This window comes from Protobothrops mucrosquamatus, unplaced genomic scaffold (genome assembly GCF_001527695.2).
Source record: "Protobothrops mucrosquamatus isolate PMUCROS unplaced genomic scaffold, P.Mucros_1.0 scaffold1, whole genome shotgun sequence".
Lineage (NCBI taxonomy): Eukaryota > Metazoa > Chordata > Lepidosauria > Squamata > Viperidae > Protobothrops > Protobothrops mucrosquamatus.
This window is the reverse complement of record NW_015386388.1, coordinates 4,503,823-4,522,955: the sequence shown is the minus strand read 5'-3', so window position 1 is coordinate 4,522,955 and position 19,133 is coordinate 4,503,823. Positions and strand designations below refer to the sequence as shown.

General features: G+C 36.7%; 1 protein-coding gene across 1 annotated transcript in view; it reads left to right on the top strand.

Annotated features, from left to right (window-relative positions):
- SMARCE1 (SWI/SNF related, matrix associated, actin dependent regulator of chromatin, subfamily e, member 1) overlaps window positions 1-9,129 on the top strand; it is a 40,322-nt gene extending 31,193 nt beyond the window's left edge. Inside the window, exons 8-11 of the mRNA XM_015832279.1 lie at window positions 1,001-1,173; window positions 3,124-3,225; window positions 5,306-5,516; window positions 8,776-9,129. Coding sequence (XP_015687765.1) covers window positions 1,001-1,173; window positions 3,124-3,225; window positions 5,306-5,516; window positions 8,776-8,987 — 698 coding nt within the window. The 3' untranslated portion in view covers window positions 8,988-9,129. The remainder of the gene's footprint in view (window positions 1-1,000; window positions 1,174-3,123; window positions 3,226-5,305; window positions 5,517-8,775) is intronic.
- The last annotated feature ends 10,004 nt before the right edge of the window (window positions 9,130-19,133 follow it).

The following is a 19,133-nucleotide window of genomic DNA, read 5'->3' as shown; positions in this document are numbered from 1 at the left end:
ATTTATATGTGTAGCCAAAGCCTGGTTTTACTCCAAGTATACTTATGCTATCCTATACTATTTCTAATTAAACATTACTTTGCAAGCCAACATATTAATGTCTGCAAGCCTTCAACATATGAAATAATAATATAAAAATAATAAATGTAGAAATATACATTCAGGATGCATCCTTAACCTAGCAAAGTTATTCACATAACTCTCTGTTACATGAAAACCAACTATTTTACCTTTGCAGGACTAAATCATTCTTTGCTAAGGAAAATTAAATTTCATAATCACAATTTAGTAACCTATGTGAGTATATTTTACCTTGTTTCCCAGAAAGTATGACCTGCCCTGAAAATAAGCCCTAGCTTGATTTTTGGGAGTGGACCTAATATAAGCCCTACCCCCCAAAAAAATAAGCCCTAGTTCTGGGCAAGGCGCATGCCTAAAAATCAAGCTAGGACAAGGGTGGAGGGGGTGGAGCTTACCATTGAAGCCAGGCCTCCCATGAATCGATACTTGCCTGGCCGGAAGGAGCAGCATCATTCTGTAGCTGAGAATGGAGCTCGGCCTGTATTTCGCACTCAGAGGCTTTCTGGAAGGCCTGTGTAACTGAGAACCGAGCTATGGATTGAATCCATAGCTCAGTTCTCGGCTGCAGATGTCTTCTGGAAAGACCTCTGACTGTGAAATGCAGGCCAACTCCATTCTCAGCTGCAGAATGAAGCTGCTCCTTCGGCTGCAGAAGAAGTGGGCCGGCTGGGCGGGGCTGTCGGAGGCGCTGCTGCAAGGTGAGTGGAAAAGACACACCCGAAAATAAGACCTGGTGCCTCTTTTCGAGAAAACACAGTACATGTATTTTTAGTTTGCATATGTCAGCTTTTGAGCCATCAGGCATTCAGGAAAAAAAAAGCTGAAATATTTTTATCAAGGATATTAAATTGATAGAAAGGAATAAGGGAGTAGAATAAAGTTTATGCCAGGGATATCACTGTGCATGATTTTGTTTCAGATTATGATGATGGATTTTCTATGAAACATACTGCTACTGCCCGTTTCCAGAGAAACCATCGTTTAATTAGTGAGATCCTGAGTGAAAGTGTAGTTCCTGATGTTAGATCTGTGGTTACTACAGCAAGAATGCAAGTCCTCAAACGCCAAGTCCAGTCATTAATGGTTCATCAGGTAAAGTATGAACACAAATGGGTGGGATAAGGTGAGGTGGGGTTTAGGAAGAGTTTATTTAAGGCAGTGGATCCAGAATTATAAATGCTCATATGGTAGTTCACCTATTGTGTGATAATAACTGCAAGACCATTGAATAGATCTCCATGATTGATTTTAACTAAGTTCAGATGTTTTTTATAATTTCTTCCTCCAACCTTTGAAACTTTTAGCTCTGTAGGCCTTTTACTTGAAAAATCTCACTGCTCTGCTGTTCCAAATTTGCTTTACTGTAAATGTTGCAGTTACATAAACCAGATTTGTAATTGATCTGCGGTATTGTACATAGATTTAACAAGAACCAAAAGAACATTTAGTCATCATTATGAGACAAAATAATTTTTTCAGCAATATCTTTGATGCTGCTTCTTAATCAGACTGATAAACAAATTGAGAGGTGGTAAGCCACAAAAATGCTTATGGAAAAGTAACTCAAGCCAGTATGAATTCAACATAAGTAACTTTCCAACTGAAATTGATTATTATATCCAATAGATATATGTATGCAATAGCACTTCCTCCCATCTTTTATAAAAATTCAATCTGTCACTTTGTTGGTATGGTCAGAGATCATAATATGCAAGCTGAAGAAGCAGCAGATCTTTTTTCCTTCTTAGAAAATAACTAGGGAGTTCCGGGGGGGGGAGGGTGTTCATTAATAGTTTGTTTCAAATTTTCTTTATCCTCAGCATAAAAGATTGTATCTCTTGCCCAGTATTAACATTTTTATATTGTCCTATTCTTTTCAAATAGGCAAGATTCTATTAGTGTGAGTGTGGTTTTAATGAAGCAGATTTGAATTATCCTTCAAATTACTTCTTCTATCTGAAAACACATGCTAAGATCATGAATATTTCTGCTCATAGAGCTTACCTCTCTTACTTGCCTTTAGGAGAGATAAAGAATGAGATCTAACCTAAGTACCTTAGATCGGGGGTCCTCAACCCCCAGGCCATGGCCCCTTACTGTCTGTGGCCTATTAGGAATTGGGCACACAAGCGTCAGGCGAGTGAGCAAAGCTTCATCTGCGCATGTGCAGGATCTAGGTTGCATGCGAAACCATTCCCCTCCCCCTGTCTGCAGAAAACAATTTTTCTTCTGAAACCAGTTCCTGGTGCCAGAAAAGTTGGGGCCATTGTTTTAGATGATATCTTTTGGGAAATGAGGTATAACAAAACGGTGTGGATTATTCAAACATTTCTGTACATAACTGTGCTCTATCACAAAAATGCAACTATTGAATTAAATGAAACAAGAAGCTGCTGCTTTTAAAGATACTGCCAGACTTTTTCATTAACATGGAAAGAGCAGAACCTAGTTTTCTACACGTGTTACATTTCAGATATTGATAGATTTTTTGGTTTAATGTTCTAGCTGCTAATGTTTAGAACAGAAAGCAAGTGTCTTATTCTGAATTGTCTACAATTATTCTACAATGCTGAAACCTACACCAGATAAATAAATATATACTTATAGTTCTTATAAAAGCCCATAAGGAAGTTTTGAGCACTTTTTTGTAGACTTCAGTTAAATTCAGATTAATCATAAAACAACTAATTTGTGAGAAAGCAGGATTTCTCAATGCAGGGCAGGTTTTGGCATAGGAGAGATATGCCATTTGCCACATGTTTTAGAAAGATCTGAAAAGGATGATTCAAGTGTTCATATAATCAGGCATGGATATTGCCTTCTTCTGAAGCACAGTATGTGCAAAGCCTTAAAGATACTTACAGCCTTTGAATCAAGTTTCTGCTTTCCAATTTGCAAAGCATTCAAGATCTACTGATGTGTTGCAAAAAATAAATTCAATTTCCCTTTTTCATAACTTTCTCAGCAAGCAAATATACCAGTACATTTCAAATGTGTATTTGGTTTTTTTCACTGAATACTTTCATTTTCCCATCTACACAGCGTAAACTTGAAGCTGAACTCCTTCAAATAGAAGAACGTCATCAAGAAAAGAAGAGGAAGTTTTTGGAAAGCACGGAATCCTTTAACAGTGAGCTTAAACGGGTAGGGTCCTCTAGAATATCTCTGTTTCACTAAACATATGTAGAAGTCCCTGGTCTTTTTTCAGTTCAGATGGAAAGAAGACATGCATGTTAAATCTAATATTGTGTGCCCCAAAACCTGTAAGTTGCCTAGGGGCAAAATAATACTTTCACTTTTTAATGTGTTTTATGCTTGGATCCTTGTGCCTAATGTTTTATTGGACATCAGTACAAATGAAGCCTGAGTTCAAAAAAATCTATACATGATGACCTGGATCTACCTGAATCTAGGATTAGTTTTATTTGAAGAGGATTCCTGATGCCTTTTGTAAACATTTTTCCTATGTCCTATTGGATAATTTGGGGGGGGGGGGATGCAAAAATGCCACCGTCTGCACCAATGCTAATTTCAAAATAAAAGAAATATAGATCAAAAAGTTCACAGCTTTTCTAACCAAAGCATTAAGTTGGAAATAGATGGCTTTCCAGATTTTTGAACTAGAATTCCTTGCCTAAGGAAGAAATTTATCTGACAGATACCCATGCACTACATTTTCACTACACTTTATATTTGGATATAACTATTTCACCTGCCGTCTGACTAGCAAATTCAAATGATTGAATATACCTTCAAGTAGAAAATTATCAGGAAAACAATTTCAAATTAACTTTCTGGTCTCATTTAATAGTTTATATTTTCTTTCTCTTTACCTGCCTCTTCCCTTCAGTAGGGTAATATTGCATTCTGTGTATTCACATCCTTCATCTGAGACCGGGATACAGTTTATGTATTAAGTGATACATGACCAAAGATAGTTCATTTATTATACTTGGTGAAGTTTCCTGTGGATACTCTTATAAATATGTATTTTAGCCTATTTTTAGAACACTGTGATAACTTCCAGTTAGACATGTCTGAGATTACATTGTAAGCAAACTGTTGAATTCTCCTTAGATTTCCTACTTCTAAAGTTGCTCATTTTTCCTTCAAAGAAAGATCTTTGTGAAGTGATGATAAAAAGTTTATCTGTAGATATTATAACATTGTATAAACTGTCAAAAACAGGTCTAAGTTGTTAGCGAATTGAATAGGTCAATTCATTGCACTCAGTAAAGCTATTGTAAAATGAATAGTGTTGACTAAGAATTACAGATTACCTTCAGATTTATAATTGAATCACTACAGAATTTTTCAGCAGGTTTAGACCTGTCTGGTTAGAAATTTCACTATTGGCAAATAAGTTTCTTCATTGTCTGGCATGTGGATTAGCCTCCTTTGTTCCTTCTCCAAATTCTGTGTTCTTTTGGTACTTGGCTTTTCCATTTTGCCATGATATATTTGGCACAGTTGTATTGCTTATAATAAAAATGATGCATTTGTTGTTTTGGAATTACAGTATATGGGACAGTAAATGTTATGGAGAGTCAGACTAGAAACATATAGTTGTGTTTTCAACCTCTTAACACTTCTGGGATTTTAGTATAGAGTACTATATTATCATTTTCTAATGAACTTGTTTTTCTTGAGTTTAAACCCAGCTTATGCAAGGAGTATTTTATTGGCAAAGTTGCCATACTGCCTATGGAGTAGATGGGTTGTTATAAAGCCACTTTGTGAAGTTTTGGTAGAAAATGTTTTGAATAGTATTATTGGTAGTCCATGACTTAAAACCATTCACCATTCACTGTTCGAAATTACAACGGCACTGAAAAAGTGACTTATGACTGTTTTTCACACAACTATAGCAGTGTTCACATGGTCATGTGATCAAAATTCAAACACTTGGCAACTGGCATGTGTTTATGATAGTTGCAGAGGTCCGAGGTCATGTGATCACCTTTCTGACAAGCAAAGTCAATAGGGAAGCTAGATTCATTTAACAACCATATTAGTAACTTAACAACTGCAGTGGTTCACTTAACAACTGTGGCAAGAAAGATAAAATGGGGCAAAATTCCTTTAACAACCGTCTTGCTTAGCAACAGACATTTTGGACTCCATTGCAGTCGTAAATTAAGGACTGCCTGAAGTAGGATAAGAAAATATTCTGATAGGAGCCCTGGATTGAAAAGTGTCTTGTTTCTTTCCCTTCTCTTGCTAGCTGTGCAGCCTGAAGGTAGAAGTGGACATGGAGAAAATTGCAGCAGAAATTGCACAGGCTGAAGAACAAGCCCGTAAGCGGCAGGAAGAAAGGGAGAAAGAGGCTGCAGAGCAAGCTGAACGCAGTCAGACCAGCATGGGCACTGAGGAGGAGCAGGCAGCCAGCAAGACAGAGGAGAAAAAAGAAGAGGGAACTCCTCCCATGGAAACAGGTGATTGGAGTGGAGGGTAACCATCAATCACATATCAGAGATGAAGAGAAAATGGTGCTTTTAAAAACGATCTTTGGGGAAAATTAATTTAATAGAGGACCAGTTTATAAAGTAGACTCATTTTTCAGCCATGTGCAGAAATTGTTCTCTTCCTTCCATAGATATCAAATAATTGTGCTAATCTTTTTCAGAGATGATACTTTTAAAAACCTTTATAATGTATTTTCAATAAAAGTAGAAAATTTGTGAAGTGTTCCCTGACATCATAGCCCTCTCTCAATGCCTAGGAAGCCAGAAGTTCATTTCCAGAAAATGAAATCATAGGTCATGCATTTCCGAGATGGAGGCTTATATTTATTTTAAGTACTGAAGGTGGAATTTGTCTTAATTCAGATGGGCAATTTGGGACAAGGGAGAAAACCACTCTTCATGAATGGGTGTGTCTTGTATCTGTTTAACATCTCATTCATATCTCTGATCTCTCCAGTTAGAGCTCTTTTCAATTTACCACATTATTGAATTTGACTGTATTTTACTATTCAGGTAGTCCTCAACTTACAACCATTCATTTAGCAACCATTCGAAGTTACAACGGCACTGGAAAAAGTCCTCACACTTACAGTCATCACTACATCCCCAAAGTCACATAATCAAAATTCAGGTGTTTGGCAACCAGCATATGTGTGCAATGATTGCAGTATCCCAGGATGATGTGATTGCCATTTGCTGTCTTCTCAGCCCGGAAGCAAAGTCAAGGGGAAAGATGGATCCATTTAACAACAACATGATTAACTTACCAACTGCAGTGATTTGTTTAACAACTATGGCAAAAAAGGTCATAAAATGACTCACTTAACAACCATCTTGGTTAAGGGAAATTCTGGTTCCAAATATGGTTGTAAGTTGAGGACTACCTGTATAACCCCTACACAGCCAACCAACCCACCTACAGCAACTAAGCCAGCACTCCACACACCCCCATCAATATTTATAGAGAGACGGCAGCTCCGATCACACTTTGCTCGCACAAGCACGAAGCCGAAGACCCCAGCCTGAAGATGACGAGTCGGACCTCGTCAAAACGTCGCCAAGATACTCTCAATCTTACACGGGAAAAGACCCGAATACGCCAAGACCTGCATACCTGTACCCGTGAAAAACTACGAAAACAAATATATATATAAGGAACAGAATGGTCTGCAAAACAAGAATGTTAATATAAAAAGGGTACAAAACAAGGGTGTCCATTATCTCCATTGCTATTTATATTAACTTTGGAAGTGTTGAATAGAATTATTAGACAAGACCCAGAAATTAAGGGAATGGAGATAAAAAATGAACAATACAAACTACAAGCATTTGTGGACGACTTGGTATTCATACTTGTAGAACCCTTGGAGACAAGCCCTAAATTACTGAAAAAGATAGAAGAATTTGGAGAAGTAGCGGGACTGAAAATAAATAGAGAAAAGACCAAGGTTATAGTTAAGAACTTCAGAGATAAACAGAAAAGTCAATTGTCAGGAAAAATAGATCTCCAGATAGTCAAGAAAATTAAATACTTGGGAATATGTCTAATAGCAATAAAAGAAGACAATTATACAAAATTATTAAAACAAATAAAACTAGACCTGGAAAAGGAAAAAATTACAATTGTCAGTCTTAAGAAGAATAGCTATGGTCAAGATGAATATCTTAACAAAATATTGTTTCTATTTCAAACAGTACCTATAAAATTAGAGAAAAACATTATTTGATGAGTTAAACACATTGACTTTGAAATTCATCTGGCAAAGGAAAAAAAACTAGAATCAGATTGAAATTGTTACAAGAATCTAAAGAAAATGGAGGCTTTGGATTCCCGGACTGGACTTTATACTACCAAGCATGTGCATTAACGTGGTTAAAGGAATGGATTATTCTTGGACACAAAAGACTACTATACTTAGAATGACATGATTTGCAGTTGGGATGGCATGCCTTTTTATAGATACTTTCATGCCTTTTCATAGATACTTTCAAAACCACTATGTAAGAAATGCTTTATTTTTAACATGGGAAAAGATAAAAGTGAAAATATATATGAAAATTCCAGGGTGGCTTTCAACAATGGAAGTGTTCACTCACCCTAATTTAATTAATCCTGAGAAAATCTTAACATACAAATATATTTTGAATATTGAAAGGGAACCAAACAAGAACTGGAAAAACAGGGCAGCAACTTATGGTAGCCTCATTTATAAATACAAACAAGATATGAGAAAGATAAAATGTATGGTTTCTATAAAGAGCAGACAATGTTTGAACAGATACTATTAACATCAGACAAAAAACTGATTAAGAAATTGTATAAAATTTTGTTAAACTTAAAGATGGAAGATGAACAAGTAAAAGAAATGATAACATGGGCTAAAAACTTTGGGCACAATATAGAGTTAGAAAACTGGCAAAATCTTTGGGAAAGAAACTATAAAATAACAATGGCAGCTGCATATAAAGAAAATCTGTACAATTTTTTTTATAGATGGCACCTACCACCGGCCAGACTAGCAAAAATATTTAAAAATATGTCTAGCAATTGTTGGAAATGTAGGCAAAAACCAGGCATGTACTATCATCTTTGGTGGATGCCCTAAAGCAAAAGAATTTGGACAAAAATTCATACTTGGTTGAAAAAATGTTAAGAAAGCATATAGATTTTAAACCAGAATTATTTTTATTAGGTATAATTACAGGAAAATATGAGAAAGAAAATGTATATTTAATGGTACATGTACTAACAATAGCAAGAATTGTTTACACGCAGAATTGGAAAAATGAAGAAATGCCTTCTGAAGATGATATAATCAAGAAAATACTACAATGTGCAGAAATGGACAGGCTCACATTGAAGATTAAAGAAAAAGAAGATACAGAGTATTTTCAAATATGGGATGTATTTTACCAGTGGCTGGAAAGACAGGGTGGAGATCAGGATTTTACTACATGTTATTAAGATAAGACCCAGACAGCGCGTTGTTTATGAGGCATTTATAAAGTGTAAATTGATTTTAAAAAACGAATAATTTGTTTGTTTTTTTAAAAAAGAATATTCTGCAAACCATTGATCATCGAGCTAACAATATGTATACCTGATAGTTTTTAAGACCCCCTTTTTTCTCTGCCTACTAGTCATTTATTTGCTTGTTCTCTTGTTCTTGAAAAATATTCTAGTAATTCAAATTAAGAATATCACTGCTTTTTTTTGTGTGTATGACAGAAGAACCTCCTCCAGAAGAAGCTATTGAGAATCAGCAGAATGGCGAAGGGACGTCCACTCCTGAAGACAAGGAGAGTGGGCAAGAAGGTGTTGAAAGCATGGCAGAGGAAGGAACAAGTGATAGCAATACTGGTTCAGAAAGCAATAGCGCCCTAGCTGAAGAACCCCCAGCTGATCCAGCAACTTCAGAAGATGGTGAAAAGAAAGAGTAAACAAAAACAAAGTCACTTCCTTCCATATAGGTCTTCACTTTTTTAAAAGATTCGTGAGTTGTAGTGGAGTTGATATGTAAACTGTCATTAGTATTGTTGTAAGTTGTTTGTTTCACAATATAGTCCATGCATTTTTTTAATCTATATCAGTGGTTCTCAACCTTTTTAATGCTGCGACCCCCAACCAATCGTAAGTCGAGGACTAAACCGGTCGTAAGTCGAGGGCTAAGCCGGTCGTAAGTTGAGGACTACCCAACCGGTCGTAAGTCGAGGACTTTCCCTGCCCGGGAGCGCCGCACATGCATGGTTCCGCCCCCTGCGCCAGCCGAGGCGTAGCTGGCAAGCGGCAGAGACAGAGCAGGCCGACCACCAGCTAGCCCAGCTCAAGGGAGGTAAGGCACCCGCCGGAAAAGGGGAAAGAAAATGGCAGACAGCCTTGCTTGGCGACCCCCGTGAAATGGTCGATCGACCCCAAATGGGGTCGCGACCCACAGGTTGAGAACCGCTGATCTATATGCTATGATAAAAACTGAATAGTTACCCAACAATATGATTTACAGGAACAGCATCATATTTCTTAAAAAAACAATTTAGCTTTAATTGATTTTGTTAGTTTCCTATATCTAAGCCTTTGAAAAGTTACTTTGTTCTCGGTTAGAAGTGGACTGCTTAGGGTGAGATTTAACTAGTCCAAATTATAGCTGCTTTCAGACCTGATCAATATTCTTACTTATGGAAACTGTAGAATTTAAATAACTTGCTCATTTTCAACAAAAATCTCCCATTTCTATTACATACAAAACAAGTGCTATATTGCACCGTGCAGTTCATTCAAAATCAGATTTTTCTGGCTCTCCGTATATTTTTAAAATATTAATTTTAAATCTATAATAAAAATAGTATGTGCAACTACACAAAAGAAAAAATGCATCAAGACAAGTACATAAAAATCATAGGATGCCTTATTCTCCTGATAGTTGCTTGTTTTGGGATCTATAAAAGAAAAACACCTGCACTATTGCATATGCTAAAGACTTTCAGCACTAAAAGCCAACATTGATAAAATAATATCTCTAATTTCTGTACTTCTACACCCCAAAGGCTTTCATCTGTCTTTCACTGCATACCTTGCTTGTTTGCTTTATTATTTTTTCTCCCTTGCAGCAATACAGTCTCTTGTGCAAGCAGAACACATATTCTCTCAAGGCACATGACTCTTTAGGCCATTCTTGTCCAAAATGTGATTGCATTATTCACTTTCATTATGTTCAGAGTAATGTGGGATTCTTTTTGGAGGGCTCTCTTCCGCTTTCCCAACAATACTCTTTGATGCCTGGGTTGACAATGATTTGATGCAAGGGTGTGGTAGAACATAATTCCTGGGAGTTGCTTAAAGCTTATCACATTTTCTCCTTCACATCTGTACTAAGCAGCAAAAGTATAATGTAGTTTTCACCAAACAATTCTCTGACAATTGAAGCCTGAAATATTTCTTGCATCTTCATGTAGTTCTTTTTTTTTTTTTAAGCATGAGCCATCAAAGTTTTGATTTAGGGTTAAAATCTCCAAGGAATTTAAGTAAAAGATGGTAACTTTAACTAAAGAAAGGCACTAGGTTCCTAATCCGTTGTTGGTTTATAGATTTGTAGTGGCTTTTGTTTAGATTCTTTCTTTTTACTCTGTTTATTCAAAATGTTTTTTGATATAATAAACCAATACTTGTTTTAAAAGAATGAAATAACTGCAGTAGTCTGTTCTTGTCTTGGATCCGCTGATAGTAAAGTGCTGTTTTCTTGCAAAGAGAGAAGTAACACCAAACGAGAGAGATTTAAAAAAACAGAACTCCTTGCAGTAAACCAACTTTCATTGGTGCCAGTCCAGTCTTGGGACATAATGGTAGGGGAGAATATATTTAAAATATGTCCATTCAGTTCAGTGAGAAACTACTGAGCCTCATAATTGTGGTTGAGCCAGAACTATTCACAATATTTGAAATATTTTCAATATTTCTAACAAGTACATGCCTTTCTCCTTATTTGTTTTGCATTTTTTAAAAATTGTTCCTTGCAGAAAAAGGCTTGTATATATTTCCATAATTTTCTCTCACATCTGTTCCCAGCTGGTTTGTTGTTGAGGATACTGTCAGCCAAATTTGATGTGCTCAGCAAAAACAACTTTTTTATCCCAATTATTGAGTGGTCCTGAGTTGTCTAGTAAGTGGTTTCCCTGTGTCCATAATATGTGTCAGAAACCCCTTCAAACTTTCTTTTCTGGGCTCTGCCATTCTAGTGGGAGGGAGGAGATTTGTCTCTGCTGGGAGGGGGGCTTGGGGCTGTTAAAAAAAAACCACTAAGCAAAACTCTAAATATTCTCACAAGAAAATGTTAGGATCATATTTGTGCCCATATTATACTCCCCAAATCAAAACAATATATTTTTGATGGCTGTGTCAAGACAACCATTTAGATCAGCAAAAACCTGAATAAAATAAATTTGTTGGATTGAGGTAATAAAATAAGCATCTTGGATGCAAATGCTTCCTAACTTTGGCACAGTGTCTTGGCAATAAGATATATGGCTTGGAAGAAATACGGATTGGATTTGCGTAACGCACTTCAAATGATTATTAATGTGCCCATTTTCTTGGTTTGCACAACATATTGAATCATAAATTAATCGAACAGACCAACATGTCAAACCACAAAAGAACCTGATTACAATTAAGACTGAGAAAGCTTATACTGTTTTTTAAATGTATTCACTACAGCTAAATGCTGAGTAAAGGTATGTGAAACTACTTACAGAATGAGGCACAGAGGACAATAGTTACTCTGAACCTGCAAATGAGGGCTTTGATCTTACAGTTGAATTCTGTATCATGGAGGCGGGATTCATTCACATTTCTAAAATTCTTATTAAACATCTTGTGTATCTTTACTCTTAAATTCTTCAAGCGGCAGGCAAGCCCCCTTGGTGCAGTAACCCTGAAAAGCTTGAGACTCTCACCTGCAAGATACATATTTTTTAATGATGACTTCAATTTGTTTAGTAAAAGATTGTGTCATGATGCCCAACCCAGATTACATTCCTTTTTGACTTACCAAAAACAAGTACCAGGGTAATTTGTGTCCCTCCACCTACACTAACTTTCTTGCCTCACTTCTTTTCCCAAGAACCTCAAGGCAATGTACACAGTTTCTTCACTTCTAAACAATTGTGTAAAGTAGGTTAGACTGTGAGAAAGAATAAATAACTTGGCCCAAGATCACTCAGTAACTTTCATGGTTGATTAAGAATCTAAAATTTTGTCACCCATAGTCCTAGCTTGATACAGTAACTCAGTCTTCAAACCAAATTCTTCCAAATGTTTTGATCTGTAACTCCTATCATTGGTCATCATGGCTGATGATGATGGAAACTTTAGCCCAAAATAATTGGAGGGATGTAGATCAGTGAAAGATACTGTAATCATTGCATCATGCTATTCTCCCAATTCTACTGATGTAGATTTATTTTTGGAGATATTTATAATACTTTCTGAAGTAGTTGTATCATTTTGCACAATTGCTCCTTGAAACTTGGGTGTGGAGTAAATGATTTTTTGTAAGCACCTGAGGCAACTTTCAGAGTGTATGTGTTCTTATGTAAAACCCCAGGAGGAACTGGCTCCTGAAGACAGTTTAAATCCATGCTATCAAAATTTCATTAACATTCTCTCCACCCAAAGCTCTGGTAGTCTTGTTCCAACATGTTCCTATTCTGTCTTGACTTCACTAACTTCAGGTATACTCAACATGGGTTTCTGTTCCTGCTTCTCTCCTCCCCCCCTCCCCCCCACCCACTGTCATATAGGAGCCAGATGAAGTTTTGTGGTAATATCAAACTAGTCTGGAGTATCAAATTGTATACAAGGGAATTAAGAACAAATGATAAAACTAAGAGTAATTTAGGACATTTGTGGTTTTGCTGTAAGGGTTGAAACTGGTTATGTTAAATTGTCCAAGATCAAAGTGAAGATTTACATGGGAAGCTCTGTGGAATCTTATATACGTAAATGTAAATGACAGTGGGAAATGGTTGTGATCCACTGATTTTCTTCTTGTGCTTAATGTCCAGAATTAAATATGCTTATCAAATTAGTGACTTTATGATGACCTAGAATTTCCTTGACATTATTTAGGAGATTTAGATTGTAAAAGAACAAGATCAAGGGAATGGATAAATGGTCAGTATAAAGCTTTTGATAGTTTCAAAATAGGGTGTTAATTTTTTACAGTTTCCTTTACATGTATCAACATACCGGTACCTATTTTTGAAAGTGCATCCTCCACTGAATACAAACAGGTATCCATGATTCTTGTATGGCTTTCCGCTTCTATATGTTTCCAAATAATTCTGGAATGCAAGAATAAATCTTGCTTATTTAGAACTGATTTTTCCCCCTTCATGCCAAAGTAATTTGGCTGTTTTAGAGATATGCTGTTTTTCATGCCTAGGTTGAAACTTAGTTGCTTGGCTCCATAATTTATGTCTTGAGCCAGTTTTATATTGTGGAACCATTTGCCATCATCTTCATGGTAGGCAACCTACTGCACCCAAGAATTTTTGATACTTCCCTCAAAAGCCAATTGTGATTCTCAATGTTTAAATTAAAAAATATATTTTTTTCATTTTCTTTTGAAGAGGAAGAGAGAATTCAATATATGAGGCTTAGGGGGGAAAATAATGAAATACCCTCTTTTTTGCTTTAACTGTTTTCTTTCCCGTTGACTCTGTTATGACATAACTTACATGGAATACTCAGCCAAATATAAAATTATTATTAGTCATCCATGAGCTGCCTAGAAAACACAGACTCACGAAAATATACAATTAATACTTTTGGACAAGGGCAAGAATTAGAAACTTAAAAACCTCAAAAGTTATTCTATTCACCTAAGCATACTTCTACCACCAGCAATAGCTTGATTGCAAAAGAAATCAGATAGAGGACCAAAAAGGTTATGGTTTCTTAAATTTACTCTGTTTTCAGATTTAGAAAAATTCTGTCTTTTAAGTAAATAAACGTTGAAAGTGCAAATTTCAAACTTAAGAGCAAAAGCTGCTAAATCTTTACAGTATAGCTGTAAAGCTATACAAAAAAGCTCCATAGTTAATAAATCAGTTAATATCATAGCTATGAGCAGTTGTGATTTACTCATTGGATATTTACATATATATTCTAAATGAAACCAATATTTACTTTCGGCCTGATTATAAAAGTTTAACAAGTACTTGGAAAATAATAAATTTTGCTCAAAAGGTGATGACTAATTAGCAAAAAAACAAAATGATTGACGTCATTTCCAATTCAGTCATTTGTTTTTAATGATTTGATGACTTTTAAGAAGAGAAATGCTAGTCCTAAGCCATCTTAAAAGTTATATCATCCCATTTGAAAGATTTAGTCTTAGCTCTAAGTTGTTATAACATATTGTAGGGATTGCTTAGTAGTAAAGACAGATATCTTGTAAAACAATTTATTTGCTTTAAATATTTACAACCAAGTTCTCCAGCTAAGCTCAAATTTAGTCAAATATAATTTCCAACAAACAAGAGGAATATCACATTATCTTACTTCTGATTTGAAGGAAAAGGAATGGAAATGTTGAGGACTACATTTCTTATACTGTAAATTAGGTGAGTAAGTCTGTAGTGACACAACAGCAAAACTTTTGAGATGCTTCTTTGAAGTATTCTTCCATAGATTGCAATCATCATTTGCATAATTTTTTCGAGGAAATCTAGGGTTAAAACCCAGATAAATTCTGTTTGAAACAAAAAAAAAATTCTGTGAAGACAAGAGCAGCCAAACTTTAATGTTTTCTTCATCAACCTTTTACAGAATTGCTGGATAAGAACTACTACTATCAAGGATACCATATGACAGTGGTGGCAAACCTATGGCACGGGTGCCAGAGGCGGCACTCAGAGCCCTCCCTGTGGACACACGTGCCGTTGCCCCAGCCTCGACCCCCACGACCCCCTCCTCTCCACCAGCCCCCCTGAAGGAGAGTGGCCCACGCGGAGCAGTGCAGCCAAGGACATGGCAGCCAGGCAGCATAGACAAGACTCTGCCCTCACACCCCATCGTGCACAGTTGATGCTGCAGGGCACAGGCACAGGGCGTGACCACCATAGCGCTGCTGGGCTGCCTGGGCAATCTGCAGCGGGCCTTGGAGGCGGTGAGTAGATGGGGCAGAGGGGTGGGGCAGGGGTGGAGTGGGGGCAGGGCTAGTTTTTGGGCACTCGGTCTCTAAAAGGTTCGCCATCACTGCCATATGACTAAAAGCAGCTCCCACCTACATGCAGCACATTCATCCTTGAGATTATTATCCTGCATAATTTAAATTATTTTTCCCTTCCCCCTTAATCTCATTATTTACCAGAACACCTTGGCGGCTTATCATATGAATATGACCTTAAACAGCCTTACAGTGTAGTAGAGTTTTAAGGGTCTCATTTCACAAGTAGCAGCATTCCTGGGAAATTATACTCCTTGGCCTCTTAATTTATTATATTGCATAAACTTAAAAGAATGCAAGAATGAAGAAAAAAATTCAGAATGCAGAATAAAAAATAAACATAAGTAACATTTTGAAGGTGAATTTGAGGACATATTCTCCCCTTCCCTGCATTTTTTCTCTCTCAGTTGCTAACCACTGTAATATTAATGTTATGCTCTTAATGTTTAATATAAACAATGGGGGTTTTGTTTATATAAGTTTAAATAATTTCATCTGTTGTTTTTAATTAGTCGCTTGACTCTTTTCCTAGAAGCCATATTTCAAATGCCTGAATGTGCCTTGTAGTGTAATGTGTCATCTATAGAGAAACCATTCCTGCTTAAACTTGGTTAAATGTCTATTATGAATCTATACAGTAATTTAATCCCATACAATATCATATTCATCAAGAGCCAGTTTGGCATTAGTGGTTAAGGCTTCAGGCTAGAAGGAAACAGTGAGTTCTGATCCAACTGCTTTCTTGGGTATGAAGCCAGTTGGATGATCTTGGCCAGTCACGTCCTCTCAGCCCTAGAAAGGAGGCAATGGAAAACCATTTCTGAAAAGTCTTGTCAGAAAAACCCCTGCAGGGACTTGTCCAGGCAGTCTACAATTGAACAGAAGAAGAAAAAATCAGGAGCATCACATTGTGGCAACATGGGAACCAGTCTTTACAATAAATTCACACATTTATTTTGCTCTCACATTTACACCAACAGCACCTCTGGATTCTTCATAGGACAAATGAAACAAACTGCAAAAAAAATAATGGACACAAGTCTGACATTGGAACTCAAAACAAGGACAATTATCATAGCATTTCAATATCCCAGAACACTCTGTAGCAGATCTCAAAGTGTCTGTTTTAGAAAAATAGGGCATCAAGGCACCATTAAACAAGAAATTGTTAAATTCACAAATTTTAGAAGGTCTCAACAAACAGGTTTTTAGCACAATTGTTCATTGACTATGTACTTGTGATCTAACAATGATCTGTAACCTGCATCTGCTTAATCAAACTGTCTTTCCCTCACTATTCTGTACGATTACCATCAATTTCAAGCCCATATCGGTCTAGGTCCTCTAAACATCTGATGAAATGAGCTGCAGCTTGTAAAAGGTGAATTATCTTCTAAATAACAAGAAGGTACCAGATTTTTTAGTTTCTCCATCATAGGTTAACACAGTTCTCCTCTTAAAAAATCCCATAGAGGGCTTTCTCCTGCATTTGAAATTGTGAGGTTTTTGTGCTGGCAAAGCTTCTGACCTTCTTGGTCAAAGAAGAAAACAACTAAAACTATTTTGGAAGACTGGATGCCTTATATAGACTTTTTGCTAAAGGAAGAAAAAAATATATGATTTATGGGTTTGATGATATTTTAAAAATGTGGATTAGGGGCAGGAGGGATTTACAGAATATCCACGAGGGAGGAAGGATTGTAATTATCTGTTAAAAAGGATGTCAGAAGTCATATTTCATAACTTTATTTTCTTCTTTTCTTTTTTTTTGCACTTTTTCTTTTTAAGATCTGTAAAGTTCTCAGAAATATAACTTAAAAAAAGCTGTGTCTTGGCTCAGTAAAGAGATATCTTGCAGCCATTTGCTGTTTTTTTCTTTATCAGATAATAGTTCGGCTTTATTTCTCTAACTCACTAGTGAAATACTCCATGAAAGTCCTATTACATCTCTCCCTTCCATGCTACCAGCTTGGGACCTTTCTCTTATTCTTTTGTTCATATCAAAATGTTTTGAGCCCTCGTGCATCTTATCTTCGGGAAAGTGGATTTTCTGATGGCCATGATATGAGTTTGCTGAGGTGAAGAAGGACATACCTTGCAAAAAGAGTTTTCCTCACTTTTTTATAGGGACAAATTAGTTATATACTCAGAAATTTCCTTCATTCCAAAGGCAACATTGGCGTTCCACTTGAAGACTTCATATTGCCTAGCTTTTTTCACACCCTCCTAATGCCTTTGGGAACATTACTTCATTGTTTAGATGGAGATCAGATTCTTGCACTTTATCTGGACTCCATAGCAGTATTTCACCTAGGCCAACATTTATTTCTAGCCCTCCAAATTCCATCTAAACCAGGGGTGTGAAACTGCTGGCCCATGGGCCGGACGCATCATCCAGAAGCCACGCTCACCCCATTGCCGGCAATGGCAAAACCGTCCCGATACGTTGCGCGACATCACATATTGTCGTGAGTTTGACATGTCTGATCTAAACGATATGGCCTTCCCCTTTCCTTAGTGTTACTCCAAAAGGATACTGTAAATCTTTTAAGCTTTGCTTCTAGATGGAAAAGTTCCCCTTCCAATGCAAGCTACCTCCACAAGAGTGGCAGCAACATCAGCAGCCTGTCTCCTGGATATTCTACTACTAGAGTTGTGCCCATCACCGACATTGCGTCAACTATCTATCTTCATCAAGCATTTTAAATTGGGTCTGTGCTCCTGAAAATACCTAGCCTTCAGCAGAGCTATCCTCTTTTTAATCACCTTGTAACAATCAAATCCTCTCAGCAGGTGCCTGAATCACTACAATGAAGAGTTATGACATGTAATTGCAATTCTCCAATCAGGCATCTATGAAGTCACACAACCTGTGCCTTCTACCCTGCTCAATTTCAAGTATCCCCATTGTTTGTTCCAGTCAGAAACTGAAAGGGGTCAACAGTGTACTTAGTTTTATGATATACATGCTGGACAGAATTTCCACAGTGAATTCTCTAAGCTATAGAATATTCTGAATGGAGCTCTGCCCACTGAATCCAATTTTATAAATTTACAAGTGACTGGAGTTACAGATAAGTGGTTAGTATTACTTATCCCTTATAAATGCTCTAGTTTGCCTTTTTTTTCTTATCCTGTATAATCTGCAATATGCAGATTATACAAGAAAGAAGCTTTCTTCCAAACCTACTGATTCTTCACTTTATCAATTCTCCATGAAACCCAAGAATTTGGCAACACCAACTTTCATTTTCAACCAATAGCTTTATTTACAACAAATGTTAATTAACTGCAATTACTGGCAGAGATTAAATGTTTCACTGAAAAGGGTGTGTAAGAAAAGGAGAGAAAATAACACATTTTTTTCATTTTCCCACAATAGAAGTGATGAAATAAAGTGTCCCATACCTCCTAAAAACTGCCTGAATGAAATTATCAAGTGAGTGGTTAAGCCGTTAGTCGCCAAACTTTAGTAACAGAAGATCAACCTGTCAAATGAGTCATAATAGTGTTCATGTGATAATGGGCTGATGTTATCATAGCTATGGTTAAGATTATCATAAACACAGACAAACTCTGTAAGGCCTGGCATGCAACCTTGGTGCCTGTCCCACATCAAAAGTCTGGTATTTTGTAAGGCACACCTACACCAGGTAGGTTTAAAGGCATGCAGGTGATATAGTTCTGAGCATTAGTGCCCAAACAAGGAAATATAAGGATTGAAATTTCAGGCTGGTTTAATTCCCCCGGTAGCCAGCCAGACTCTCTGGAAAATTAAAAAACAAGACATGAAAATAATAGCCATGTTTTAGTCCATCAATGACTGGTATTGGGAATCAAATAGTCTCTCAATATCAGCCTT